The sequence below is a fragment of the Lithobates pipiens genome, unplaced genomic scaffold (genome assembly GCF_037356315.1).
Source record: "Lithobates pipiens isolate NorthernLeopardFrog02 unplaced genomic scaffold, aLitPip1_a1.2 Scaffold_22, whole genome shotgun sequence".
Lineage (NCBI taxonomy): Eukaryota > Metazoa > Chordata > Amphibia > Anura > Ranidae > Lithobates > Lithobates pipiens.
This window is the reverse complement of record NW_027507784.1, coordinates 89,876,245-89,902,716: the sequence shown is the minus strand read 5'-3', so window position 1 is coordinate 89,902,716 and position 26,472 is coordinate 89,876,245. Positions and strand designations below refer to the sequence as shown.

The following is a 26,472-nucleotide window of genomic DNA, read 5'->3' as shown; positions in this document are numbered from 1 at the left end:
TGGCTTTTGGAATTTAAAAATGCAGCAATTTAGAAATCAGATGAAAGTTTTAGCTCTGGGAAAACACTTTTTGATAAATAAAAAGTGCATTTTATATACAACTATATGGATCAGACCAAAATGAGGGACAAATGAGGAGGAAAGAGGGACAGAGGGACACTGCTCCAAATCAGGGACAGTCCCTCCAAATTAGGGACAGTTGGGAGCCATGCTAAAGGGGTTGATTTACTAAAGGTGAATAGACTGTGTACTTTGCAAGTGTTGTTGCTCCAAATCTTAGTAAAAGAGTAGAAGCTCTGCTGACTTCTATCATCCAATCATGTGCCACCAAAAATGCAGTTTCTTTTTATTTTCCTTGCATGTGATTGGGTAACCTTTACAAAATGACTCTTCATCTCATTTAATAAGCTCTGGAGCAACTGCAAAGTGCACAGTCTATTTGCCTTTAGTAAATTAACCCCATAGTTATTTAGCAAACTAAAGGCTCAACTCACAAAGTTTTCCAAAAGGATAAAGTGCCTTTATTTTCATTTCTTATCAATTATTATCATTTTGGACTGAAAATAACTGTCACATTGATTAATTATTTTGTATCTTTATCCAGGTATTTTACCTTTGTGAATTGAGGCTAAAGGGGTTCATATATTAAAGGCAAACAGACTGTGCACTTTGCAAGTGCCGTTGCTCCAGATCTTAGTAAATAAGGGGAACCTCTGCTGACTTCCATCATTCAGTCATGTGCAAACAAAACTGCAGGTTTTTTTATTTGCAATTTTTTTTGTTTTTCTTGCAAAGTGATTTTTCTTTCTGCAAGTTTTATTTAATTTTTTGTTTTGTTTTTAGCATGTTTTTTTTTTTTTTTTGCAAGTGTTTCTTTTTTGTTTGTTTTTTTTTAAAGTAAATTTTTTTTATTTTTTTTGCAAGTGTTTTTTCTTTTGTATGTGAGTTTTTTTGCAAGTGTTTTTTTCTTTTGCATGTGAGTTTTTTTGCAAATGTATTATTTTTTTTGCAAGCGATTTTATTTTTGCAAGTGTTTTTTGCAATTGATTTTTTTTTTTTTGCAAGTGATTGGTCATTCTTTGCAAAGTGAAGCTTTATCACATTTACTAAGCTCTGGAGCAATTGCACTTGCAAGTGTTTTTTTATTTTATTTTTACATGTGAGTTTTTTGCAAGTTTTTTTTTTTTATTTATTTTTTGCAGAGTAATTTTTCAACTGATTTTTTATTTTATTTTTGCAAGTGATTGGTCATTCTTTGCAAAGTGAAGCTTTACCACATTTACTAAGTTCTAGAGCAACTGCACTTACAAGTGTTTTTTCTTTTGCATGTGAGCTTTTTTGCAAGTGTTTTTTTTATTTTTTTTGCAAAGTAATTATTTTTTTTAACAGATTTTTTTATTTTTTTTGCAAGTGATTGGTCATTCTTTGCAAAGTGAAGCTTTATCACATTTACTAAGCTCTGGAGAAACTGCACTTGCAAGTGTTTTTTTATTTTATTTATTTTTTTATTTTTACATGTGAGTTTTTTGCAAGTGTTTTTTTTTTTTTTTTTTTTGTAGAGTCATTTTTTTTCCAATTGATTTTTTATTTTTTTTTGCAAGTGATTGGTCATTCTTTGCAAAGTGAAGCTTTACCACATTTACTAAGCTCTGGAGCAATTGCACTTGCAAGTGTTTTTTTATTTTATTTTTTATTTTATTTTTACATGTGAGTTTTTTGCAAGTGTTTTTTTTTTTTTTTTTTTTTTGCAGAGTAATTTATTTTTCAACTGATTTTTTTTTTTTTTTTTTTTGCGAGTGATTGGTCATTCTTTGCAAAGTGAAGCTTTACCACATTTACTAAGCTCTGGAGCAACTGCACTTGCAAAGTCCTCGGTCTATTTGCCTTTAGTAAATCAGCCCCAAAGTGTCATCCAGTTTGAGTTTAGATCTCCTATAATACTATAAGGCAATATCAGGATCCCACGTGTGATATGGACCCCGGCCAGGCACTATGTGGACCTGCGCGGTGACGGGCCACCTCTACCTGTCATCAGCACTCGGAGGAGGGAGGACCGGGGAGGGGGGGGGGTGTGCCCGTCACGGCGGAGAGGGTAATTTGAAGAGGTGGAGAGTTGTAGGGGAAGTGTAACGAGGGAGGATCGCCCTACAGCTCACAGCTTGAGAGGACACAATTGTGACAGCTTGTCTGAAAAGCACCGACAGTTCATTCCGACGCCGACCTGACTGCCACCAGGACCTCGTTAGGGTGCAAAGTCGAGATCCCGGGACAGCACAAGTCCCATCTACGGGAATTTTAGGACAAGGCAATCGGAGAGAGAGAAAGAGGAAACATTGTAACATTGTAGAGAAGAAGGTGGAAAGGACAGAAGATTCTCCTTCTAGGTGGACCTTCTATAGGTGGACCTTCTATAGGTGGACCTTCTAGGTGGACTCAGGTAGACCCTCAACTCATCCAGTCAACAAGGCTTGAAGAAGTTGGGGAAGGAGGGGGGTGATGATGATGAAGACTCTTCACTACGACCAATAAACTCCTGGAAGTGTGGAAGGCAGAAAGGATCGCAGCTTCACCCGCCCGGAAAAGTGTCTTCGGCTCCGGCAGAGGAAGATGAAGCTTTGTGACAGCGAGCTGCACATCCATGAAAGTAGGCAGCAGGGAAGAGAGGGGTAAAGGGTCCCGGGAGCCGAGGCAGACGCGCTGAGAAGGCAGCATGGCACGGTGGCCCCTTTCTGGGTTCCTCGCCGTCCTGGTTGGGCTCCTGCTCTGCCTGCAGAGGTAACTCTATTTTCTATATATATAATACAGCCGGCTGGGTTCACAACCTTTTGTGTGTTTTTAAAATTTTAATATTTTTCAATGCACAATGCGTTTTCATTCGTTGTGCATTTTTTATACGGACCAATTAAAAAAAAACTATTTAGTTTGACTAGCAGGGGCTGAAAGTGAATGCATTTTTCAGCGATACCATGGATCTCTGTAGGCATCAAAAAGCATACAATCGGACAATTTTTTTTTTTTTTTGAGATTTTCAAAAATGCAGTTGTGCACATAACTTTCCTGACATGTTAGGGGCTTATTCACACGGGCAAAAACAAAAAATGCTTCATTTAGATGCACATAGCGCATAGTTTTGTGCGCATCTAAATGCAGCACTATGGCAACCAATGAGCTCATACGTACAGCTATGTGAAAATGTGCGTTGCATTTAGCCACACGCTAAAAAAAAAAAAGTAGGACACAGCTGCCTCCATGAACGCACAAATTGCACATTTTACGAGCGTATGAGCATAAATGCGTGCGCAAATATGTGTAATCATTCATTGGAGTAAAAGAAGAATTGTATGCATCTAAATGCTTAAATGCGTGGTTTTAGGCGCATATTTTACGCAGGGTCCTGCTGTCTCTGCCCGCAAGAATATGCATCTGCATCGTGTGAATGAGCCCTAAAATTCAAATGTGTGAATTTTACACAAGCCTGGCTTAACATGAAGGGGTTTTTTTTTGCAAAGGAGATGCAATCTAATGCCTATGCCAACATAAAGCAGCTTTATGACAACAAATCCTTAGAAAGATTCAGAAAATTAGTTGTGAACGATTCTTCTTTTTATTGTTTCTTCCTTCAATCTTCAGAAATTTGCCAACATGCTGATAGGCTTCCACGTTGTATGTGCTATTTTTTGTAATGCGTCATTGCGCTTATTTGTTAAATATTGATACATTGTATTCATTTATATATTATATTAATATTATATGTTATATAATATTATGTATATATTATTGAAAAAAAATATTATGCATATTATACACATTTATATATATATATATATATATATACACACACACACACACACACACACACACACACACACACACACACACACACACACACACACACACACACACGTGTATAATATACATAATATTATCTAAGATATAATAGTAATATAATATCTAAATTAATACAATGTATCAATATTTAACAATATATGTATGTGTGTGTGTATGTATGTATATACATAGAGTGTGTATATATATATATATATATATATATATATATATATATATATATATATATATATATATATATATATATATATATATAAATTTTATTATTATTGTTGTGGAGAGCCCTTATATGCTCCCCACAACACTTAAGTATATTGATAAATTTACACTCTTGCTGCCTGTACCCAAAGAGCTTACAATCTAAAGTCATAAGTCAATACAGAGCATCTTATGTCTTTAGATTGAGGAAGGAATCTGCAAGACATCCACACATACACAGGGAGAACCTATAAACTCCATGCAGGTGGTGCCCAGCGCCATACATGACTTCTAACTCCATCTGCTATGACCAGATTCCTGCAGGCGACTGTCCCATGAGACATACGTCCAATATTAGGTTGGCAATACACATGCAGATATCCATTGGAGACGAGGCTGTCTTTGCAAACATGGCACCCTGTTGCAATCGGTTGCAATCTTCCTTCTGATTTAGTGCCCCTCAGGCACTGTTAGGCTAGGTTTTGACGTGCGTCTAAATCTGTCTCCCCTATGAAAAGGGATCCACATTCAAAACGTTTTTTAAAGGTGATTGACAGGTAGTGAGGAGGCATCACATCTGTTTTAGTGCTGAATAAATGCACCGCAACTACATTAATTGCACGCTATCGTGGGCTATTTGCTGCGCTTCCCTATTCACTTGAATGGAAGGGGTTTGGATGGCTATGTTGGATACGTTTTGCCCCCTTCCCAAACCGGAGTATTGGGATTGCAGCATGCAAGCGACTCAATTGCGTGTATTTAATATTTTTACCCCTAACACTTCATATTCCTGATATGTGCCCGCTGTACCATGTACTTGTATGAGAAGGTCTCCTGTTCTCTTTGCATTGCTTCCTTTGTGTGAAATCCCCGGTGATCCTGCCAGTCCCTCTGCTTTACTATTAAAAACTGACCACTCTAAACAGGAGCGCTCAGCGTGGTCAGTTCTCTAGCTGTGCTGGGAACTCAGTGTGCTTTCCTCCAATGATCAGACTTGTCCTGACAAGCCCATGCTGCACAGCCATTCACTGGGAAGCTCAGTGTGCTGCTGTTTCTCCTCCCCCAGCTCTTATGCAGCTGAGAATAGAAGGAATGTGGTCACTTATAAAAAAAAAGAGAGAGAAAAGTATTTATAATGTTTTTTATATCTATACACAAATGTTTTGCCTTTCATTTCTATTGTAAACTGAGTATATTGTTTTACAAGGTGATCGGTTACACTCACATTACATGATTTGGAATTGAAGGAAAATGTGCAACGCAATTGTGGAAAAACGTGTGTTCTCAGAAATCGCACTAAACGAGTCGCCCAAAAAAGGAGCAGAAGCTTCTTTCCGTGACAAATGTGCATTGACGTCCAGGATTGTTACATTCTGAACATTCTGAACTGTGAGATATTTTCACCCAATAGGCTAATCAGAAAGCCAACCCATCCCCCCCCCAAGATAAGCATTTGTATTTCCAAAAAAGTGACAGTTGTTTTCAGTCCAATAATGTTCCCCTTCCAACTTACCAACACCATATAATATGAGGCAGGGCCGGGACATTTGGTAATTTGGTGGGTGTCAGGGACTAAGACTTTTTCTAGAAGGGGAAATTGGGGGGGGGGGGGGTGCTAGGAGTGGTGATTTAGGGAGATTTGTGTTGGTGATATGGTAGCGGGAGGGGGGAATTGTGATGGGAGCGAAAATATTTTTTTGGTGGAGGGTGGATTTGTGTTAGTATGGATTATTGGGGGGGGGGGGGGGTGTTATTTGTGCTAGTATAGATGATTGGGGAGGGGGAATTTGTGCTGAGGGAATATTTTTTGGAAGGGAACTGTGCTAGTAGGGAGGATTGGGGGGGATATTTGTGCTAAGGGGGAGTTTTTTTTTGGGGGGGGGGATTTGTGCTAGTAGGGATGATTGGGGGGGGGTTGTACTAGGAGGGGAAAAACATATTTTGTGGAGGGAGGAGGGATTTGTGATAGTATGGATTATTGCAGGGGGAGGGGGTGTTATTTATGTGCTAGTATAGATGATTGGGGGGGGTTGCTAGGGGGAAACATTATTTTAACCCCCCTGACGGTATTCCCGAGTCTGACTCGGGGTGGATTTTTCATACCAAAAGCGGTATCCCCGAGTCAGACTCGGGACTGCATCGCTGGATCCAGGAGGAGGTTTACTTACCTTCTCCCTCGGATCCAGTGTTGTCTCCCCGCTGTACGAGCGAGCCATGTCTCGCTCGATGCATCACATCGCCGATCTCCGTGCCCTGCGAGCGTTGCGACGCACGGGCACGGAGATCGGCGCCAAATTCAAAAAGTGAAACAAACAGTAAACATACAGTATAATGTAATCTTACAGATTACATTGCTGTATGTAAATATTTCACATCCCCTTTGTCCCTAGTGTTCTGCCCAGTGTCCTGCATGCAGTTTTATATAATAAAAACTGTTCTTTATGCCTGGAAACTGGAGATTGCCCATAGCAACCAAAACTGTCACTGTACATCAAAAATGATTTTAGACCAGCTAGAAAACAGCGATAATAAATTAGAATCACTCGCAGAATTGAGCGACAGCGATTTGTGGGGAGATCTGTCATCAAATATTGAAAAGTAATGACAGCGACAATTCTGCAACTGAGCAAATTTCAGTGTTTTTGATTTGATTACATTATTGAATAATTTTTATTATTGTTATATTATTATTTGGTACAATTATTTATAATTATTTATTATATTATAATTTATGATTTAATTTTTCAAACTTTATCATACCCGGGATGTCTGCTAGACTCTGGTTTGGACAGATTTAAGAGAGTTATTCCTAAGAATTACAGGACTACAATATAAAACGCCAAATTTTCATGCAAAATAATGGTACCGCTTTTAGCACCTAAAATCCGAAATAATCGTACCGCCAGGGAGGTTAAAGGAATTGTGCTATTAGGGATAAGAGGATTTTTTTTGGGAGGAGATTTTTTTGGGGTGGAAAGGTGGGGGGGGGGGGTGGATTTGTGCTACTAGGGATGATTGGGGTGGACTTGTGTTAAGAGGGGAATTTTGGGGAGGGGGGAATTTGTGCTAGGAGGGGGGATTTGGGGAGAAGGATTTTTGCTAGGAGGGGGATTTTGAGTGGGGGGATATGTGTTTTTTGGGGGGATAGTATGGGGGGCAAAGATTTGTGCTGGGAGAGGAGGGGGGATGCTTAAGGGGTAAGCATTCAGATTAGCAGAATCTTCTTTTTTCTGGGGAGGAGGGGTAGAGGATTTGTGCTAGGATGGGTGATTTTTGTTGGGGGGAGGGGGGGATGCTTAGGGGGTAAGCATGCAGATTAGCCCAATTTTTTTTTTCGGGGGGAGTAGAGGATTTGTGCTAGAAAGGGTGATTTCTTTTTGGGGGGGTGGCATTTGTGCTGGGGGGGAGACTTCTGCTGGAAGGGGAAGGGGGATTTTATGCATAGTGTGTAAGCATGCAGATTAGCCCAAGCTTATTTTGGGGGGGCCAGATTTTTGCTGACATGTACATCTTGGGGGGGGGGGGGGGGGGTGGCGCAGTTTGGCAGCAGCACTGGCATGAAGACCCACCTAACAATCCATTCCCCCCTATCCAATCAGGCAGGCCCTTACACTAAATAGTTGATGGTAGATTTAACGGAGATTGTACAATCAGATTGCACAGTGTACGGCCGCCTTAAAACCACAAAATGTGGATTTGTATAATCACGCCAAAGGCGTTTCCATCTCATTTTAAACTCTGCCGAGCGTTTCACTCTCCTCCAATGTTTGTGGTTGGGCGTTATCTGATTCCACCTCATTCAGGTTTAGGTTCCTTTATGGTCTGCGCTGAATTAGATTGCACGCTCCGATTGTAATGTGTGTGGCCAGGAAGAGCTAACGTCGGAAATAGTTTTTCAAAAGGGAAAGCTCTAAAGACTCGTTCGCGTCTTTAGACTATAAAACGCATGCGTTCGTTTTTAATGAAGTGTCTAATTATAGATATGGCAGGATTTATGTTTAGAACCAATCGCATCACAACGTGCTGAGAATTCACCTCTGTGCACCCCGGTGCGCTGCAGTGCGGGGATATCTATGTGTGATGGTGGACAATGGAGACATACATGGTGTTACCGTGTGCTGCAGTGACCCGTTACTGCACACATTACTGCATATGTGACGGGAACGAGCCCTAGAACCGACCGAGCAATGCGATCCCACCGTACACCGAGCAATGCGATCCCACCGTACACCGAGCAATGCGATCCCACCGTACACCGAGCAATGCGATCCCACCGTACACCGAGCAATGCGATCCCACCGTACACCGAGCAATGCGATCCCACCGTACACCGAGCAATGCGATCCCACCGTACACCGAGCAATGCGCTCCCACCGTACACCGAGCAATGCGATCCCGCCGTACACCGAGCAATGCGATCCCACCGTACACCGAGCAATGCGATCCCGCCGTACACCGAGCAATGCGATCCCACCGTACACCGAGCAATGCGATCCCGCCGTACACCGAGCAATGCGATCCCGCCGTACACCGAGCAATGCGATCCCGCCGTACACCGAGCAATGCGATCCCGCCGTACACCGAGCAATGCGATCCCGCCGTACACCGAGCAATGCGATCCCGCCGTACACCGAGCAATGCGATCCCGCCGTACACCGAGCAATGCGATCCCACTGTGCACCGAGCAATGCGATCCCACTGTGCACAGAGCAATGCGATCCCACCGCGCAATGCGATCCGACCGTACACCGAGCAATGCGATCACACCGTACACCGAGCAATGCGATCTCACCGTACATCGAGCAATGCGATCCCACCGTACACCGAGCAATGCGATCCCGCCGTACACCGAGCAATGCGATCCCGCCGTACACCGAGCAATGCGATCCCGCCGTACACCGAGCAATGCGATCCCGCCGTACACCGAGCAATGCGATCCCACTGTGCACCGAGCAATGCGATCCCACTGTGCACCGAGCAATGCGATCCCACTGTGCACAGAGCAATGCGATCCCACCGCGCAATGCGATCCGACCGTACACCGAGCAATGCGATCACACCGTACACCGAGCAATGCGATCTCACCGTACATCGAGCAATGCGCTCCCGCCGTACACCGAGCAATGCGCTCCCGCCGTACACCGAGCAATGCGATCCCGCCGTACACCGAGCAATGCGATCCCGCCGTACACCGAGCAATGCGATCCCGCCGTACACCGAGCAATGCGATCCCGCCGTACACCGAGCAATGCGATCCCGCCGTACACCGAGCAATGCGATCCCGCCGTACACCGAGCAATGCGATCCCACTGTGCACCGAGCAATGCGATCCCACCTTACACAGAGCAATGCGATCCCACTGTGCACCGAGCAATGCGATCCCACTGTGCACAGAGCAATGCGATCCCACCGCGCAATGCGATCCGGCCGTACACCGAGCAATGCGATCACACCGTACACCGAGCAATGCGATCTCACCGTACATCGAGCAATGCGATCACACCGTACACCGAGCAATGCGATTCCCACTGTACATCGAGCAATGCGATCTCACCGTACACCGAGCAATGCGATTCCCACTGTACACCGAGCAATGCGATCTCACCATACACCGAGCAATGCGATCTCACCATACACCGAGCAATGCGATCTCACCATACACCGAGCAATGCGATCCGACCATACACCGAGCAATGCGATCCCTAGCAATGCGATCCCACCATACACCGAGCAATGCGATCCCACCGTACACCGAGCAATGCGATCTCACCGTACACCGAGCAATGCTTTCTCACCATACACCGAGCAATGCGATCCCACCGTACACCGAGCAATGCGATCCCACCGTACTCCTTACATCAGTGTCCTCTTTAGAGTCCTTCCTTATATCAGTACTTTCATCAGAGTCAGTGTTGCTAACCATCAGTATTTTTACTGGCAGACAATAAAAAAACAGGCATTTTTCTCCAGCCAGTAAGAGGAAAAAGTTGCCAGTAAAAAATATGGCCATGGCGCTTGACTCGGAAATCGGGCAAGCGCAGCTCAGGTCCTGAGCCGGTCAGGGCCATCCAAGTACCTACTACAGTGTGTTTGGGGGTACCGGGTCTGGCGGAGGTGGAGCCTGAGCATGTCGTGTGATGTCATGGTGCAAGGGAGCCGAGCGGAGCGGCCGGAGCCTGGTGTGCGGGTCTGTGGGACGGGAGCAAGGCAAGCCGGGACCGGGACCGTCAGTGCTGTTTGGGCTGGAGGGGGCTGAGAGGACCACCTGGCATGGATAGAGACTGTCACTGTGACTCCGGAGGGGAAGTGTCGGTGATCTGTGCTGCTGCACACTGCTGTCAGTGTCACTGTGAGAGTCTATTTCATGTGTGTGCCGCCCATTCTAATTTCCTGCCCTCCTGAGTCCCGTCCCTGAGTCACTTACTATAATTAAAATAAAATAAGAAATATGCTTTTTGCCTTAATATCTACCTTGAATCACATCGCTAATTGCATATTGTATTTATGTGCAGCCTAAATACAGAAATTTGCACTTACAACTATAATTTTGTAACTTTTGGAAATGCCAGTAAAAACTTGGCGGTGTCAGTAAATTTTAATCTCATAGGTTGGCAACACTGATTAGAGTCCTTCCTTATATCAGGGTCCACATCAGAGCCCCCCCCCCCCCCCCCTTACAATAGTATCCTCATTAGAACCCTTCCATCATTAGGGTCCTCATCAGAGTTGTTCTTTAAATCTGGATCCCCATCAGATCTCCCCTATACATCTGGATCCCCATCAGATCTCCCCTATACATCTGGATCCCCATCAGATCTCCCCTATACATCTGGGTCCCCTTCAGATCTCCCCTATACATCTGGGTCCCCTTCAGATCTCCCCTATACATCTGGGTCCCCTTCAGATCTCCCCTATACATCTGGGTCCCCATCAGAGGACCCCTGCTCTAGATTGTAAGCTCTCAGGAGCAGGGCCCACCTAACCCTCTTGTGTTGAATTGCATTGTACAGTCTCCCATTTTTCTGTAAAAATCCTGTATTATAATAAATGTATTATATATACGTATCCTGTATGTATGGCATATAATAATAATAATTCAGCTCACTACCACAATGCCTGTCAGTACACGCTATATGATTATGCAGTAACTTGTGGTGCCATTAATTTCTAATGGTGTCCCCAATGCACAAGGCAATGCAGCGCCAGCAACCATGCGTCTCAATGCACCACAACATACAGAAACGCATGCGTTGTGGTGCGCTGCGACAGTGAAAGTGCATTACATTCTTCTGCATAGATAGGGTAAAAAAACAAATGTTATTTCCTGTCCTGGTTTTCATCCATTTAAAATGGAAAATACCACATTTGGCCACTAGATGGCTCTAGGTGTGATAAAAAGCACCACCTAGTGGCCAGCTGCACTTTTTTCCATTTTAAATCAATGAAAGATATTCAAACCAGCCCAGGAAGTAGCATTACAAATAGCATTCGTTTTTATTGCCTCGTTCACACAGAATGGATGAAAAATCCAATCTTACGAAAGTAGAATGAACAATATGATTGTTACAAATATCATAGATTTTATTGTTAGTTTCTATTTTTCTCCTGCATAGTGAACAGGGTGGATCAACTCGATTAAATTCATAATTTGTAAAGAGCAACTGTCACCTCTGCCCCACAACTGTCACCTCTGCCCCACAACTGTCACCTCTGCCCCACAACTGTCCCCTCTGCCCCACAACTGTCCCCTCTGCCCCACAACTGTCCCCTCTGCCCCACAACTGTCCCCTCTGCCCCATAACTGTCATCTCTGCCCCACAACTGTCTTCTCTGCCCCACAACTGTCTTCTCTGTCCCACAACTGTCTTCTCTGTCCCACAACTGTCATCTCTGCCCCACAACTGTCATCTCTGTCCCACAACTGTCATCTCTGTCCCACAACTGTCCCCTCTGCCCCACAACTGTCCCCTCTGCCCCACAACTGTCCCCTCTGCCCCACAACTGTCCCCTCTGCCCCACAACTGTCCCCTCTGCCCCACAACTGTCCCCTCTGCCCCATAACTGTCATCTCTGCCCCATAACTGTCATCTCTGCCCCATAACTGTCATCTCTGCCCCATAACTGTCATCTCTGTCCCACAACTGTCATCTCTGTCCCACAACTGTCATCTCTGTCCCACAACTGTCATCTCTGTCCCACAACTGTCATCTCTGTCCCACAACTGTCATCTCTGTCCCACAACTGTCCCCTCTGCCCCACAACTGTCCCCTCTGCCCCACAACTGTCCCCTCTGCCCCACAACTGTCCCTCTGCCCCACAACTGTCATCTCTGTCCCACAACGGCTCCTCCTCTGACCCGCTGTTGACTCACCTACAGTCCCATTAATGGGACGGCTGGTGATGTGGCAGGGACACAACAAGGTGAGGGACGTGGCTGCAGCGGGTAAGTGGATGCCCGCTAACAGGCGCTGCCATGATAGATCTGAAATGACAGGTGCTCTTTAATTTTAAGGACTTATTCTTGCTGGTAGTTAGAATCTTTAATATTTGCAAAAAAAATGAAGGTTTCCTATTTAGAATAATAAGTTGCCAAGTTAGCAAAAAATATCCGAACCGATTCAGTCATACAGTTTGTAGTGTACATAGTTTTGCAAAAACAATGGGATAAAGGAATCTTCCTGAACTTTGTTTTATCTCATGGTTACTGTGACATTGTGTGAATGCATCAATCCAGTGCATGTTATTTCAGCTTGCAGAGCTTGTATTCATTGAATGAGTTTACCAAAAATGTAAATATTGCAGAATATACAGCCTCATCCTACATAACTAAGCTCCATTCCATGCTGAATAAATTAAATTATGAATGTATCTTAAATAGAAAACTATCTTTAGATACATTTTTACTCGAAAAACATTTTATTAAAATAAAATTTGATAAAAATCGAAAAAATCTGATTCAAAAAAAAAAGTCAGATTTTTTTTTTTTTTCTTAAATCATTGATTTTTATCTACCCTGATAGTAAATGATTCAACAATACGATTGTATAAAAATCCTCAGCCATCATTTGATATGCAAGGCAGCAATGCTAACCACTGTAGGATCTGCAATGTTTTGGGGTTTTGGACAGCTGTGTAGGGGAGATTTGCAAAACTTTTTTAAAGATAAAAACAGGACACGATCGTCCCTGGTTAATCCTAAAATAAAACGACAGATAAAACAGGACGTGATTCCTCCTGGTTAATCCTAATCTCTATTATAACTGTTCTGAATTCTTGGCCGGCTGCTGATTTAAGCAGTTTTCATGAACTTCCACTTCAAAGGCTTCCAGATACTTTGTTGAATCCGAACCACTAATTGTCCACGTGCCCCCCCTCCCCGGAGCCGGCGAACGTTCCCTGCGCTCCTCGTCCACGATCTCTGCCTGTGTCCCTGTCTGCGAACCTGTGTCATGTTTTTGGAGATACAATGATTGGGGGATGGGGAGGGGAGGGTGGGGGGGGGCACACGCCCCTCTGTCATTCATAGGACTGTAACCCTAATCATGGCACTGCAAGGGCGGAAGACACCAGAGCGCACATCCGTCACTTTGTGGTAAATAAAAATCCATTACACACACAAAATAAAAAGTACAGGAAAGTCGAGTGATTAAATCACATTGGAGGCGGTGAGCGAGGAAGGAATTAAATGCCTTTTTTCTGCAGCCATCCTCCACTGTTTAACCCTTCGGCTGCTTAGGATTCGGGAAATTCACTAAGATGTCATAGAAGCTTTAAATACTCGACAATATGTTGCAACTTATCAGTCTTTAGATGGGGTGGTTGCATTAGTTTTCTTTTTTTCCCCTTATCACCTGGTGATCCACTTTCTGTCCTAGTGGGACAACTATCACTCATTGGGGGTTATTTTAACGAAAGGCAAATCCACTTTGCACTACAAGTACAAACTACAAGTGCAAAGTGTACTTGAAATTGCATTGAAAGTGCACTTGGAAGTGCAGTCGCTGTAAATCTGAGGGGTAGACCTGAAAGGAGGGGAAGCTCTGCTGATTTTATCATCCAATCATGTGCAAGCTAAAATAAAATAAAAATTTTTCCCTTGCATGTCCCCCTCGGATCTACAGCAACTGCGCTTCCAAGTGCACTTTCAGTGCAATTTCAAGTGCACTTTGCACTTGTAGTACAAAGTGGATTTGCCTTTCGGAAATAACCCCCCCATTGTATTTATGGAGGAGCAGGGTATCACCGCAGGCCTTGATTTGGACTACAAATACCTCCCCCTCCCCTCCTCATCTCTATTACATAGAGCAGTGGTTCCCAACCTCGGTCCTCAAGTACCCCCAACCGGCCATGTTTTGGGATCTTCCCTTAGATAAAATAGCTCTTATCAATACCATGCCATTCATATTGATTTAACCACTTAAGGTCCGGTAATGATTTGCCCCCCCCTCCTTAATGCGATTTGGCACTGCTACGCTTTAACTGACAATTGCGCGGTCGTGCAATGCTGTACCCAAACAAAATGTATGTCCTTTTCCCCACAAATAGAGCTTTCTTTTGGTGGTATTTGATCACCTCTGCGGCTTTGATTTTTTGCGCTATAAGCAAAAAAAGAGCGTCAATTTTGGGAAAAAAAACTATATTTTTTACTTTCTGCTATAATAAATATCCTCCAAAAAAATGTAAAAAAACGAATTTCTTCATCAGTTTAGGCCGATATATATTCTTCTACATATTTTTGGTAAAAGAAATTGCAATAAGCATAGATTGGTTCGTGCAAAAGTTATAGCATCTACAAAATAGATCCTGTATTTATGGCGTTTTTATTATACATTTTTTTTTTTACTAGTAATGGCAGCGATCTGCGTTTTTTTGCGGGACTGCAACATGACGGCCGACAGATCGGACACTTTTCACACTATTTTGGTACCATTGACATTTATACAGCGATCAGAGCTAAAGATAGCCACTGATCACTGTATAAATGTCACTGGCAGGGAAGGGACTAACACTAGGGGGCGATCAAGGGGTTAAGTGTGTCCTAGGGAGGTGTTTCTAATTGTGGGGGGAGGGGACTGACTGGGAGTACAGTGAGATCTGATCACTAGGAACAGGAGATCTCTCTCTACTCCCCTGACAAAATGGGGATCTTTTGTTAACATTGACAGATCCCCGTTGTGACTCTCTGTGGAGCTATCACAGGTGGCCGGTGGACATCACAGGCCACCGGCGACGCACAACAGCTCTGGGGGGCGGGGCGCGGGCATGAGCGCTCCTGCTAAAGCCTTTTAAAGAGCCGACATACAATGACGTGATTAGAGCCAGAGGCTCTAATTGGCTTCAAAAATGGGGTGGGCTCAGAGCGCAGAACACTGAGCCCTGAGCCCACCCAGTTGTGTGACAATAGCAAATTAATATTCGCTATTGTCTTTCTCACGGCCAATCAGGAAGCAGTTCCTGTGATCCAATTGGCCAGGAAGTCTTAGGACTCCCTGGCCAATCGTGTCTCAGGACACACTTCCTGTTAGCCCAGGAGGAGAATCAATGGCCCGTCTCTTCATGCCCATACCTCCCAACATTTTGAGATGGGAATGAGGAACACCTACTAGCATACATATGTAGGCATAGGACACGCCCTATGCCACACCCCCTTAAAGGAGAATTGACCCAAAAAAAAAGGTTAATTAAATCCACAAGTGCTTTATTTTTACCACTACTATTCCTCTTTATTGGCTTTTAAAATGTACAAATGCAGCAATTTTAGAAATCGGATGAAAGGTTTAGCGCTGGAAAACACTTTTTGAAAGATAAAAAGTGTATTTTATATACATCTATATAGATCAGACCAAAATGAGGGACGAATGAGGGGAAAAGAGGGACAGAGGGACTTTGCTCCAAATCAGGGACAGTTGGGAGCTATGCATTCCCCCTGACTCCAAAGGGAATGCCCTGATCGCCCCTGTCTCGTCCACTTTCCACGCCGGGGGGGGGGGGGGGGGCGGATCGACTGTCGCACTCCCATCCGTCTCCCGCTGGTGGTGGCGGGGGGGGGTTCTAAAATCGCATTCATGACTCGGGGGGTGGTGTTAGTTTGCCACCCCCCCCAATATATTAAGCGCCGGTCACCACTGGCCAGATCACGTACCCAGCAAGGCGCCTTGCCGCTGTATATATGTAAGCTATACAATCGCCATGTGGTTAATGCATGAGACGCATTAAGGTATAAAAAAAAAACCTCAGGTTTTAGAACCACTTTAATCCAATCACCATGGAATATGTCAAGCCGGATGTTGATTGTCCAAGTCCAGTTGAATGTGACTAATACTAGAGATATACCATGACCTGGATCAACAGATACCTTCCCAAACATCCAGGCTGGCCCACCATCGCCCCACCGTCATGGAACCACAATTTCCAGTGGCTGGTGGTTTGGAAAGACGTCACAAACTCTGCGAAGGGTCACCGCCCGTATCAAACGAAGGACCTAACAGGTTTACCCGAGTCACTAATTTGCCCCCGAGCCATACAGGACCTATACTATTAGGTAGAGAGAACCTTTTCTCGGGCAATGTGGAAGATCTGGTCTCACTGGGTACCATGGAAGGAGTAGGAGGTTGTAAAGCTGTCAGGCTGTAATATATAACCAGAAACTGCCGCATATTGCCAGGTCCTCCCATCGCCTCTGTGACTTCTCTTCATAGGAAATGCTGATGTAGGATGATAACAGTGCAATAGCAGAACGTGGATTCCAGGAGACAGGTCTAGTAATTACACGTGGTGCACAATACCCTGCCAGGGCTATATTTAGCATGAAGGGAAGTTGGCTCCTGCCTAAGGGGGCATCAATTAGGGGGAGCGTAAAAAAAAAAAAACTGTTTCATGATAATTAAGGTGGGGATAGGCAAGAGTTTCACTTTAATTTGAATTGGTCATTGATCTTTTTTTGCGCCACCACCTACTTTCAGGACAGATTGGGGGTTATTTATTTACTACAACTAGAGAGTGAAAAATTCTGGTGCAGCTCTGCATAGAAACCAATCAGCTTTCAGGTTTTATTGTCAAAGCTTAATTGAACAAGCTGGGGTTAGAAGCTGATTGGTTACTATGCACAGCTGCAGCAGATTCTGAGTGCTCCAGTTGTAAATCTCACCCCCATTGGGTCCGCCCTGCAGAATGGCTGTAGGTAGGATGATGGGCAGTAATACATTGGCTTGTGCTCTGTAGGTGATACTTGCCGGCTGGACTGGAGTGGCACCCAAACAGGCCAGTAATATTTTCCATCTTCTCACCATAAACAGAAAAGAATGGACCCAGCTGCATGTAGGTCCTGGAACATCTCCATGAGCCCCCCTAGAGTCTGGGCCAGGCGGAGGGGTAGGCAGAAGAGGCGCTGTGGCAGGAGTGGGGCGCAAAGAGGGCAGGACCTGCAGACTGTGCTGCTGAAGTGGTTCACAGTTAATGAGGGGGGTATTTTGGCCTTTCCAACTTGGGTGCCAAAGGAACTTGTCCCAGCACTGCTTACAGTAGCCTTAAAGTGTGCCTATCAGATATATATATATTTTTTTATTATACACAATTTATATAGCACCAACAGTTTACACAGCGCTTTACAATGTATAGGGGGTTGGGGGGGCAGCACAATTACAGTACAACCCCCAATGCCTTCATCTGCATTTCTCTTCAGAAGGACGGCGTTATCTTTGTTCAGGCATCAACCAGGGTCACCATCTCCTACCTGGACTGAGATACCGGCTCAGAGACAATGCAATCATGTGCATCCTGGTGCCGGTGCAAGTGCTTGACTGACACAGATCAGCCCCTGCTGCTTCCTCTCACCTTTACTAAAACCAGAGCGTGCAAAATCTGGTGCATCTCTTCTGCCTGCAGCAGACTGATGACATCAGCTCAGCCTAGGCCAGTGGTTCTCAACTCCTGTCCTCAGGACCCACTAACAGGCCAGGTTTTATGTATTACATTGAGGAGATGCAGACTAGAATACAGCAATCACCGAGCAGCAAATTATATCCCCTGTGATGTATTTCAGTTATCTTGCAAACCCGGCCTGTTAGTGGGCCCTGAGGACAGGAGTTGAGAACCACTGGCCTAGGCAAAATCACTGGACTGGAGGGAGCAGAAAGGAATATGAAAGGAAGAGGAAATGGAAAAAGAAAAGGAAGGCAAAGGCATGTGAAAAGGGAAAGGAAGGGAAAGAAAGGCAAGGGAAAAGGAAGGGGAAGGGGAAAAAGAGAGGAAACGGAAAGGAAGGGGAAGAGAAATGAGAAGGAAAGGTAGGGGAAGAGAATTGAGAAGAAAAAGGAAAGGGAAAAGGAAAGGTAGGGGAAGAGAATTGAGAAGAAAAAGGAAAGGGAAAAGGAAAGGTAGGGGAAGAGAATTGAGAAGAAAAAGGAAAGGGAAGGGAAAAGGTTTGGGAATGGAAAAGGGAAGTGAAAAGGAAAGGAAGAGATTAAAAAATGATACTGTTGCTGTATATTGTGATATATATTAGGAATTTATTGGATTAAATTGGAATTAAAAATGTTCTGCAGTATTAGTTTGGTTTATGGTCAGATTACCAAAATATGGCAGCGATGTGAAAGTGATGGTCGAATGAATTCGGTGGGATGGACCCCTCTGATAAAATGAGTTGAAGTGACCAGTTCCATTCCTGATATGTATAGCTAACCTTAGAGAGTATGTACAGTAAATGCTAACCTAAAAAGAGAATACACCTTTTCAGGCTTTTATAGATGTGATTCTACAATCCGCATCCCACAATTCTGCTGGACAGCCTCCACCCTGAGCTCCCAGTGACTGAAACATGTTAGCATGACGGCACAGTGCAGTCCAAAATACCTGACTCATATCTCTTATGCCCCGTACACACGGTCGGACATTCCGACGACAAAATCTGTCGGATATTTTCCGACGGATTTTGGCCCAAACTTGTCTTGCATACACACGGTTGCACAGTTGTTGGAAAATCCGATCTTTCAGAACGAGGTGACGTAAAACACGTACGACGGGACTATAAAGAGGCCAGTAGCTTTTCGACTCGCAATTTATTCTGAGCATGCGTGGCTCTTTGTGCGTCGGAATTGTCTTCAGAATTAAACGATCGGATTTTGTTGTCGGAGAATTTTAGATCCAGATCTCAAACTTTGTGTGTCGGAAATTCCGAGGGGAAAAATACTGATGGAGCCCACACACGATCGGATTTTACGACAACACAATCCAATTGCACATTTTCCGACCGTGTGTACAGGGCATTACTCTCCATCTACTGGAGTTTTGGTGTGCGGGGGAGTTTGGGTGTAAATGAAAAGATACATTTTCAGTGATACTTGCAATAGTAAAATAATATAGTATAATCCCATTTTACTCCTGCTGTCTGTGGCCTGGGTAGAGTTTCATAAGTTCAGTAGAGCGCATTCCCCTCCCTGATTGTGTAAATTGGTATTTTTGATTGCTACTGTCACAAATTAAGGCTTTAGGTTTAATTATCCGGTGCAAGCAGCCTGGAGTGAACTCTCAGCAGTTTAACTTTAATTATTCCAACACAATACGGTGGGAACCCGAGGAGACCTGGAGGTCACGTTGTGTGTGCTGGATGTGCGCTAGTGATCGTCTCAGCCCACCCAAAACTCCGATTTTACATGTGGGAGCTGGAAGGTTATGTCAGGCCCGATAGATAGATTGTCTTTTATGAATAACTTTTATTAATAACTGGGTTCCAGCTCACTGAGTCACAATGCATTGACAACGCTGATACTTTAGATCCCTGGTGCACGAACCTGAGGCCCTTTGGCTCATATGTTTTTCCCATGTCACCCTATTGCCCTGTAATATTGGTATTTCTAGCAGTCTCATGGAACCCAGTCCTTGATGTAACCTCTCTGACCAAATCCTTTAACATGTTCTCAGTCTCTGAGCACCTCCTATAGTATGTTCCCATTCTCAGACCATCTCCTTTATTATGTTCTCAGTCTCTGAAAACCTCATTTAACATGTTCTCAGTCTCTTACCACCTCTTTTATGTTCCCGTTCTCAGACCATCTCTTTTAGCATGTTCTCAGTCTCTGACCATCAGCTATAGCATGTTTGCAGTCTCTGACCATCTTCTTTAGCATGTTCAGTCTCTGACTTTCTCCTATAACATGTTTTAAGTCTTTGACTGTCTGCTATAGTATGTTCTCAGGCTTTGACTCTCTCCTTTAGTATGTTCTCAGGCTTTGACCCTATCCTATGGTATGTTCTCAGGCTTTGACCTTCTCCTATGGTATGTTCTCAGGCTTTGACCTTCTCCTATGGTATGTTCTCAGGCTTTGACCCTCTCTTATAGTATGTTCTCAGGCTTTGACCTTCTCCTATAGTATGTTCTCAGGCTTTGACCCTCTCTTATAGTATGTTCTCAGGCTTTGACCCTCTCTTATAGTATGTTCTCAGGCTTTGACCCTCTCCTATGGTATGTTCTCAGGCTTTGACCTTCTCCTATAGTATGTTCTCAGTCTCTGACCTCTTTTATGTGGGGCTCTTTGTTGATTTCAGGGTGTGTAGCTGAGATCTCATATATCAGAAAACTTGATCACCACTTTAGATGAATAGGTAGATGTGACTGTGAATGCAGGAAGTTTGTGGTGTTGTTCGTGCCATGGCCTTTTTTGGCCACTAGGGCTGGGTTTACCATGGTGGCACCCAGTGCTCAGTGTCTAGGTACAGAAAATCACAGCTTGCACTGTATATAGATTTACAGCTTCTCCAACGACCTTCCAGATATCAGATATGTATACTTAATTGGAGATAAGCTGGCCCAATGTAAGTGCAAAAATATAATTATTTGAGTTCAGCTTTAAGCCCTGATTAAGGGAGGTTTCTGAACCCCCCTAAAAGTGTCTTGTGACTAATACATGTCTAGATTATCAGGAGCCATGTGGAGCTCCCTTTATCAACTCATAGGCATTATCCCATGAATCTGTTTTTTTTTTTTTTTTTGAAAAATTTTTATTTGGTTTTACAAATAAAAGGGTACAAAAGATAACTGTACAGAATAAAAGTATACAGATACAACCATTTATGTAATGAGTAGAAAAGAACCAACGGCAGAATAGCCCCAGGGTCGGGGCAAACAGACCCGAGTGGGTCCCACTAGCCTATATAATCCGAATACACCAGATATATGAATAAAATCAGTAGCCTCAGGGTCACAACCTCTAGGGGAAAGAAAAGACTAGGAAGCACACATTTATGATGAGAAATGCACATCTTAGGGTCAGAATGTCAAGGTGGCCTATAGTCCGCAGGATCTCCCCGTGGAGATAGTTTAAGTCTACCCAAAGAGCCAGCCAGGTCCTTTTGGAGATACCATGCCGTAAATCGGAATGGATGCATTGCTGTCTGAATATCAGCGTGAGTTAAAGTGACCTCCATATAGTTACGCCATCTCGCAAAGAAACGGTGTGTAGGACGAGGAGTTCTGGTGATGGCGTCCAGACGTTCCATATAGAAAAGTGATTCAATAGCCTTTTGTACCGCTAGCAACGTAGGGGGATGTTTGGATATCCAAGATTGCAGAATCATCCTACGAGCAACAAGAAGTGCCAGTTGTGCCCAGTGTGAAACAGATGTTGGAGTCCCGTCTCCCGCTGGGGGAGTTCGAGGTGTCCATCCAAATACGCAAAGCATAACATCTTTCGGAATCCGCTGTTTAGAAACAGATGTTACGTAGGTAGTTACTGTGTCCCAGTAGCTGGCTATGGCAGGGCAGTCCCAAAGACGATGGAGTAGAGTGGGGCGAGGTGAAGAGCACCATGGACATATTTTCAAGTTCATATTGTTGTGATCAGTGTACATAGGATAGTAGGCCCTGTGAATTATCTTGAATTGTGTTTCACGCCACGTTTCGGAGAGAGTGAGTTTACGTATTTGCCGGTAGCCATCCATAATTTTAGTAGGGAGATCGTCATCTCCTAGTAAGGTCGCCCATTTCTGGAAAGGTGTGAGATGGTATTTATCCGAATGGTATTGGGTGAGGCAAGAGTAAAGGTTGGAAATGGAATATTCCCCTGAGTGTAACACAGTGTCAATGAAGGACTGTTGGAAAGGATTCGTCTGGGGCCCATATTGCGAGCTCAAGTAGTCAATTAGCTGGTGATAGTAGAAAACATGAGTTGGAGGTAGCAAGAATTCCTGGGATAGGGTTTCAAACGACTTAAACCCACGATGATCTGCTCGATATAAAGCTTTCGTGGAGATAAGTCCCTTGAGTTTCCATTGTGAGTACGCGTCGTGCAAAGTGGAAGGGATGAACATAGGGTTTCCTTGAATGGGTAGAAAACTCGAGATGGTTGTCGGTAGTCCTAATAACTTGCGTATTTCCCTCCATGCAATGTTGGTGTCTCTGATAAGCAGATTAGATTTAAGATGAGGCGGCAGGGTATGTAGATTGGAGTGAAGGACTGCTGCCAATGTGTAAGGAGAAGCCATAGCCCCCTCCAAATGTACATTACAATACCTAGAGGTGCCTGAAAGCCAGTCTAGACCCTGCCTTAACAAACATGCAAGGTTATAAAAACGAACATTGGGCAAACCCGCACCCCCCTCAGCCTTCGGGAGGCATAATTTAGGTAAAGCTATGCGTGCTCTCTTACCCGACCATATAAAGTTAGACAGTGCCCTGTACAATTTCTGGATATCTGCGTGTTTTAGCAGGAGGGGTATGGTCTGCAAGGGGTACAACAGTCTGGCAAAAGATATCATTTTAAACAAATGGCCTCTCCCGAAGAGTGAGATAGGCAGGGTCGCCCACAGCTCCAGTTCCCTAACAATCCTAGACAAAAGCGGGGGGTAGTTAAGCCCATATAATGAAGCCGGCTCACGGCCTATGTGTATTCCTAGATATGTGATATGACTTTTGGCCAATGTGAATGGGGACTGGTGTATCCATTTGGGGACCAGTCTAGGATTCAAAGATAGGATCTCACTTTTGTCAAAGTTTATCCGAAAACCTGAGCACCCATGGAAGGTATTAAAAATTTCCTGTAACTTAGTAAAGTCGGACATGGGGTCAGTGGTAAACAACAAGATGTCATCCGCAAATAGCGCGGAACGTAAAGTCTGCGATCCTATCGGTAAACCACTGATCCCATCCCGCGAGTTCAGCAGCCTGGATAGGGGTTCTATCGCCAGGTTAAATAATAAGGGCGAGAGTGGGCAGCCCTGCCTGGTCCCTTTAGATAAGGGTATCGAGTCTGAAATAAAATCTGGTGTAACCAAGCGGGCCGTGGGGGACAGGTACATCTGTTTGAGAAATTGTAAAAAGGGGCCTTGAAAGCCAAACTGTGCCAATACTCGAAACAGCCAGGATAAACTCACATTATCGAAGGCTTTTTCTGCGTCCAACGAAATTATTGCTACATCTTGAGTGGGGTGGGTTTTGGCATAATGAAGGGCTAGGAGTACCTTACGTATATTAAGTGTAGCTGAGCGCCCAGTGACAAAGCCTGATTGTGCGGGGTGGAGTATGTCGGGGAGTATAGTGGCCAATCTAGACGCAATTATTTTAGATAGAATTTTAGAGTCCACATTGATTAATGAAATAGGGCGATAGGAACCCGGCATAGTGGGATCTTTACCCTTCTTTGAAATAAGTTTTATGAAGGCTTGTGAACCCGTAGGCATATAGGGTCCCCCCTTCCACATGTCTGCATAAACAAGGTGAAGAGTGTCTGGAATATAATCTAATGTGGACTTATAAAATTCCGCAGTATAACCGTCCGGCCCCGGTGCTTTAGCGGTGGACAACAATGTGATGGTACGTTTGACATCATCTAGGGTAATGGGGGCATTAAGCATTGCAAGTTGTTCCTCCCGTAGTGTTGGTAGTTGCATCTTAGACAAGAAAGCGTCCGCTTTAGTGGTGTCAGTGGGGTCAGCGTCATATAGAGTCTTATAATAAGTGGTGAGAATGGCATTGATCTTGTCTTTGTCAGATGTCACGGACCCATCCGAGTCTTTCATAGTAAGAATGCGAGTGGGTCGTCTAGGCCCCGCACATAGTTTAGCCAAAAGTTTGCCCGCTTTATTTCCGAACCTATGGAAATATAGCTTAGAATAAGCCAGTCGGGCCGTTTCTTGTTGCTCTGCCCAGAGGTCAAATGTCCTCTTAGCTTGGGTCCAGTGTCTGATGTTGTCGGGTGTACGACTCACAAGCAAACGCTCGTGGGCCATACGAAGCGCATGGCTGGCGTCAGTATATTGGCTCCTATGGTGTTTTTTCAGTTGTGTAGTATAAGAAATAATCTTTCCTCGTAAAAAAGCTTTACCCGTTTCCCAAAACAAGGTAGGATTAGAGATATGTACGTTATTAGTGGTGGCATAGTCAGTCCAGGCAGTCCGCAGCATGTCTTGAAAGTCAGGGTTGTCAGCTAGGTAAGAAGGAAATCTCCATGTCTTTGGTGCAGATGGGGACATTGTCCGTGATATATGTATCATTATAGGGCTGTGGTCCGAGATCCTAGCATCTAGGATTTCCGAGTCAGGTAGAGAGGGTAGCAGGGAGGGGGAAGCAAAGAAGTAATCTATACGTGAAAATGTTTGATGCGGCGGGGAGAAAAAGGTGTATTCCTGGCTAGTCGGGTGTTGCAACCTCCACACATCAGTAAAATGAATGGACGACATGGCTTGAGCCAGTGGGGTGGGCTTGGGGGTGGAAGTAGTGCAGGGTAGCGTGCCATGAGAACTAGGCTTAGAACGATCAGTCACGGTGGTCATTACAGAGTTAAAGTCCCCCCCGACCAGGTGCCTAGATTCAGGGGCTGCGAGTATCCAACTGATCACATCCTGAAAGAAGGGGGTACCCGGCGAATTGGGGGCATAAACGTTAGTGATGGCTATAGGGTTAGAGTCCACCATTAGCTGTATGGTCACCATTCGGCCCTCATTGTCTGCTTTTACCGCCGTAAATTCATGGTGTAAGTTTTTATGCAATAATATGGCAACTCCAGCCTTGCGTCCAACTGCTGGGGATCCATATACCGCCCCCACCCACAACTTTCGCAATCTCTGCAGATCATCCGCCGTGAGGTGTGTCTCCTGCAACAGAGCAACGTCTGCTCTGAGGCGTTTCAGGTGTCTCAGAACAGCCATACGTTTACATGGCGATCTAAGCCCCTTGACATTCCAGGATATAACGTTTAAGTGACGCCCATTACCCGCAGAAGCCATTTAAAAGTTAGATGAATGGTCAACATTGTGGGTGTGATAGGGGTGACCTCGTTGTGTTGCAAGGTTCTCATACAACAGTGCTCCCTAATAGAGACTGCAATCCCCAAGGGTGCTACAACTACTATCTTTGAGAAGAACAATAACTGGTATATGGTCATACAGACTATAAAGCTTAACACAACTAAAATAGATAACATAAGAAACAAAATGTCCACAATTAGGGACTTTCCTTTTTTCCACATGAGGTACAGACTTCAGTCTCGGCTATCAGCCCTGTCCCGCCCCTCCCCTAAAGGCTGATGGTGGGCCAAAGGGGGAGGCAAAAAAAAAAAGAAAAAAGGGGGTATATATGTGAGGACGGGTAGAACCAATTATCCCGACAAGGATATAGTAAAGGAACCAATAGAGGGACGAGCAATAACATCCCCAGTTCCAGTGAGGTTCCATGCATCAGTGGTAGACGTCCATCACGGTGAGAAAAAACTACAGGGTATGAAAGCCGAGTTGAAGGCCGTATCCAAGGCAATATCAATCTTCAGTAACATATTATAAAGAACTAATACAAAAACCTTACGTAGCAGTTAAGAGCTACAAAGTGCACCAGAAGGGCAGGCCCAACGGAACATATCTGGACATGTACAGTCAAACTAACAGTTACCAGCAGTACCATGGTAGGTTATCCTACCCCACAGAAGCTGGAGGGAGAAGGAGGGAAATGCAAAAGAAAATGAAAACTGTTGTCCCTCATTCCCTAACAAACTAAACCAAGGCAATTACACCATGATGAATCAGCGGTGTCCTGAACGGTCGTCCTTGGGTGTAACTCTAATGCGTTTAGATGGTGGGTTAGTGGGGCTGCGTTGTTGTTTAGGAAGTATAGCAGCTCTATTGGCAGACTGAGGAGATGTGCCGTCAGCCGCATGAGAGTGTTCCATGTCCGTGCCCAGAGTGTCAACAAATTTTTCTGCTTCCTCTGGTGTAGTAAAAGTGAGCTGTTCCCCAGTCGGTGCTTGGAGGCGCAGTGTGGCCGGATAGGACAAGGAGAATTTAATATGAGTATTGTAGAGAGCTGTGCAGACTGGAGAGAAGGCTTTGCGTCGGTTCATTACCTCCACCGAGTAATCAGCAAATAACAATAGCTTTGCCCCTTCTACTGTCAGGGAACGAGAACTGCGATATTTCTGCATAATGGCTGTTTTGTCAGCATAGTTC

At 44.5% G+C, this 26,472-nt stretch overlaps 1 protein-coding gene across 1 annotated transcript in view; it reads left to right on the top strand.

Moving 5' to 3' along the window:
* The first annotated feature begins 2,108 nt into the window (after positions 1–2,108).
* The window catches only part of WNT10A (Wnt family member 10A), a 95,144-nt gene continuing 70,780 nt past the window's right edge, over positions 2,109–26,472 (top strand). Inside the window, exon 1 of the mRNA XM_077447866.1 lies at positions 2,109–2,775. Coding sequence (XP_077303992.1) covers positions 2,711–2,775 — 65 coding nt within the window. The 5' untranslated portion in view covers positions 2,109–2,710. The remainder of the gene's footprint in view (positions 2,776–26,472) is intronic.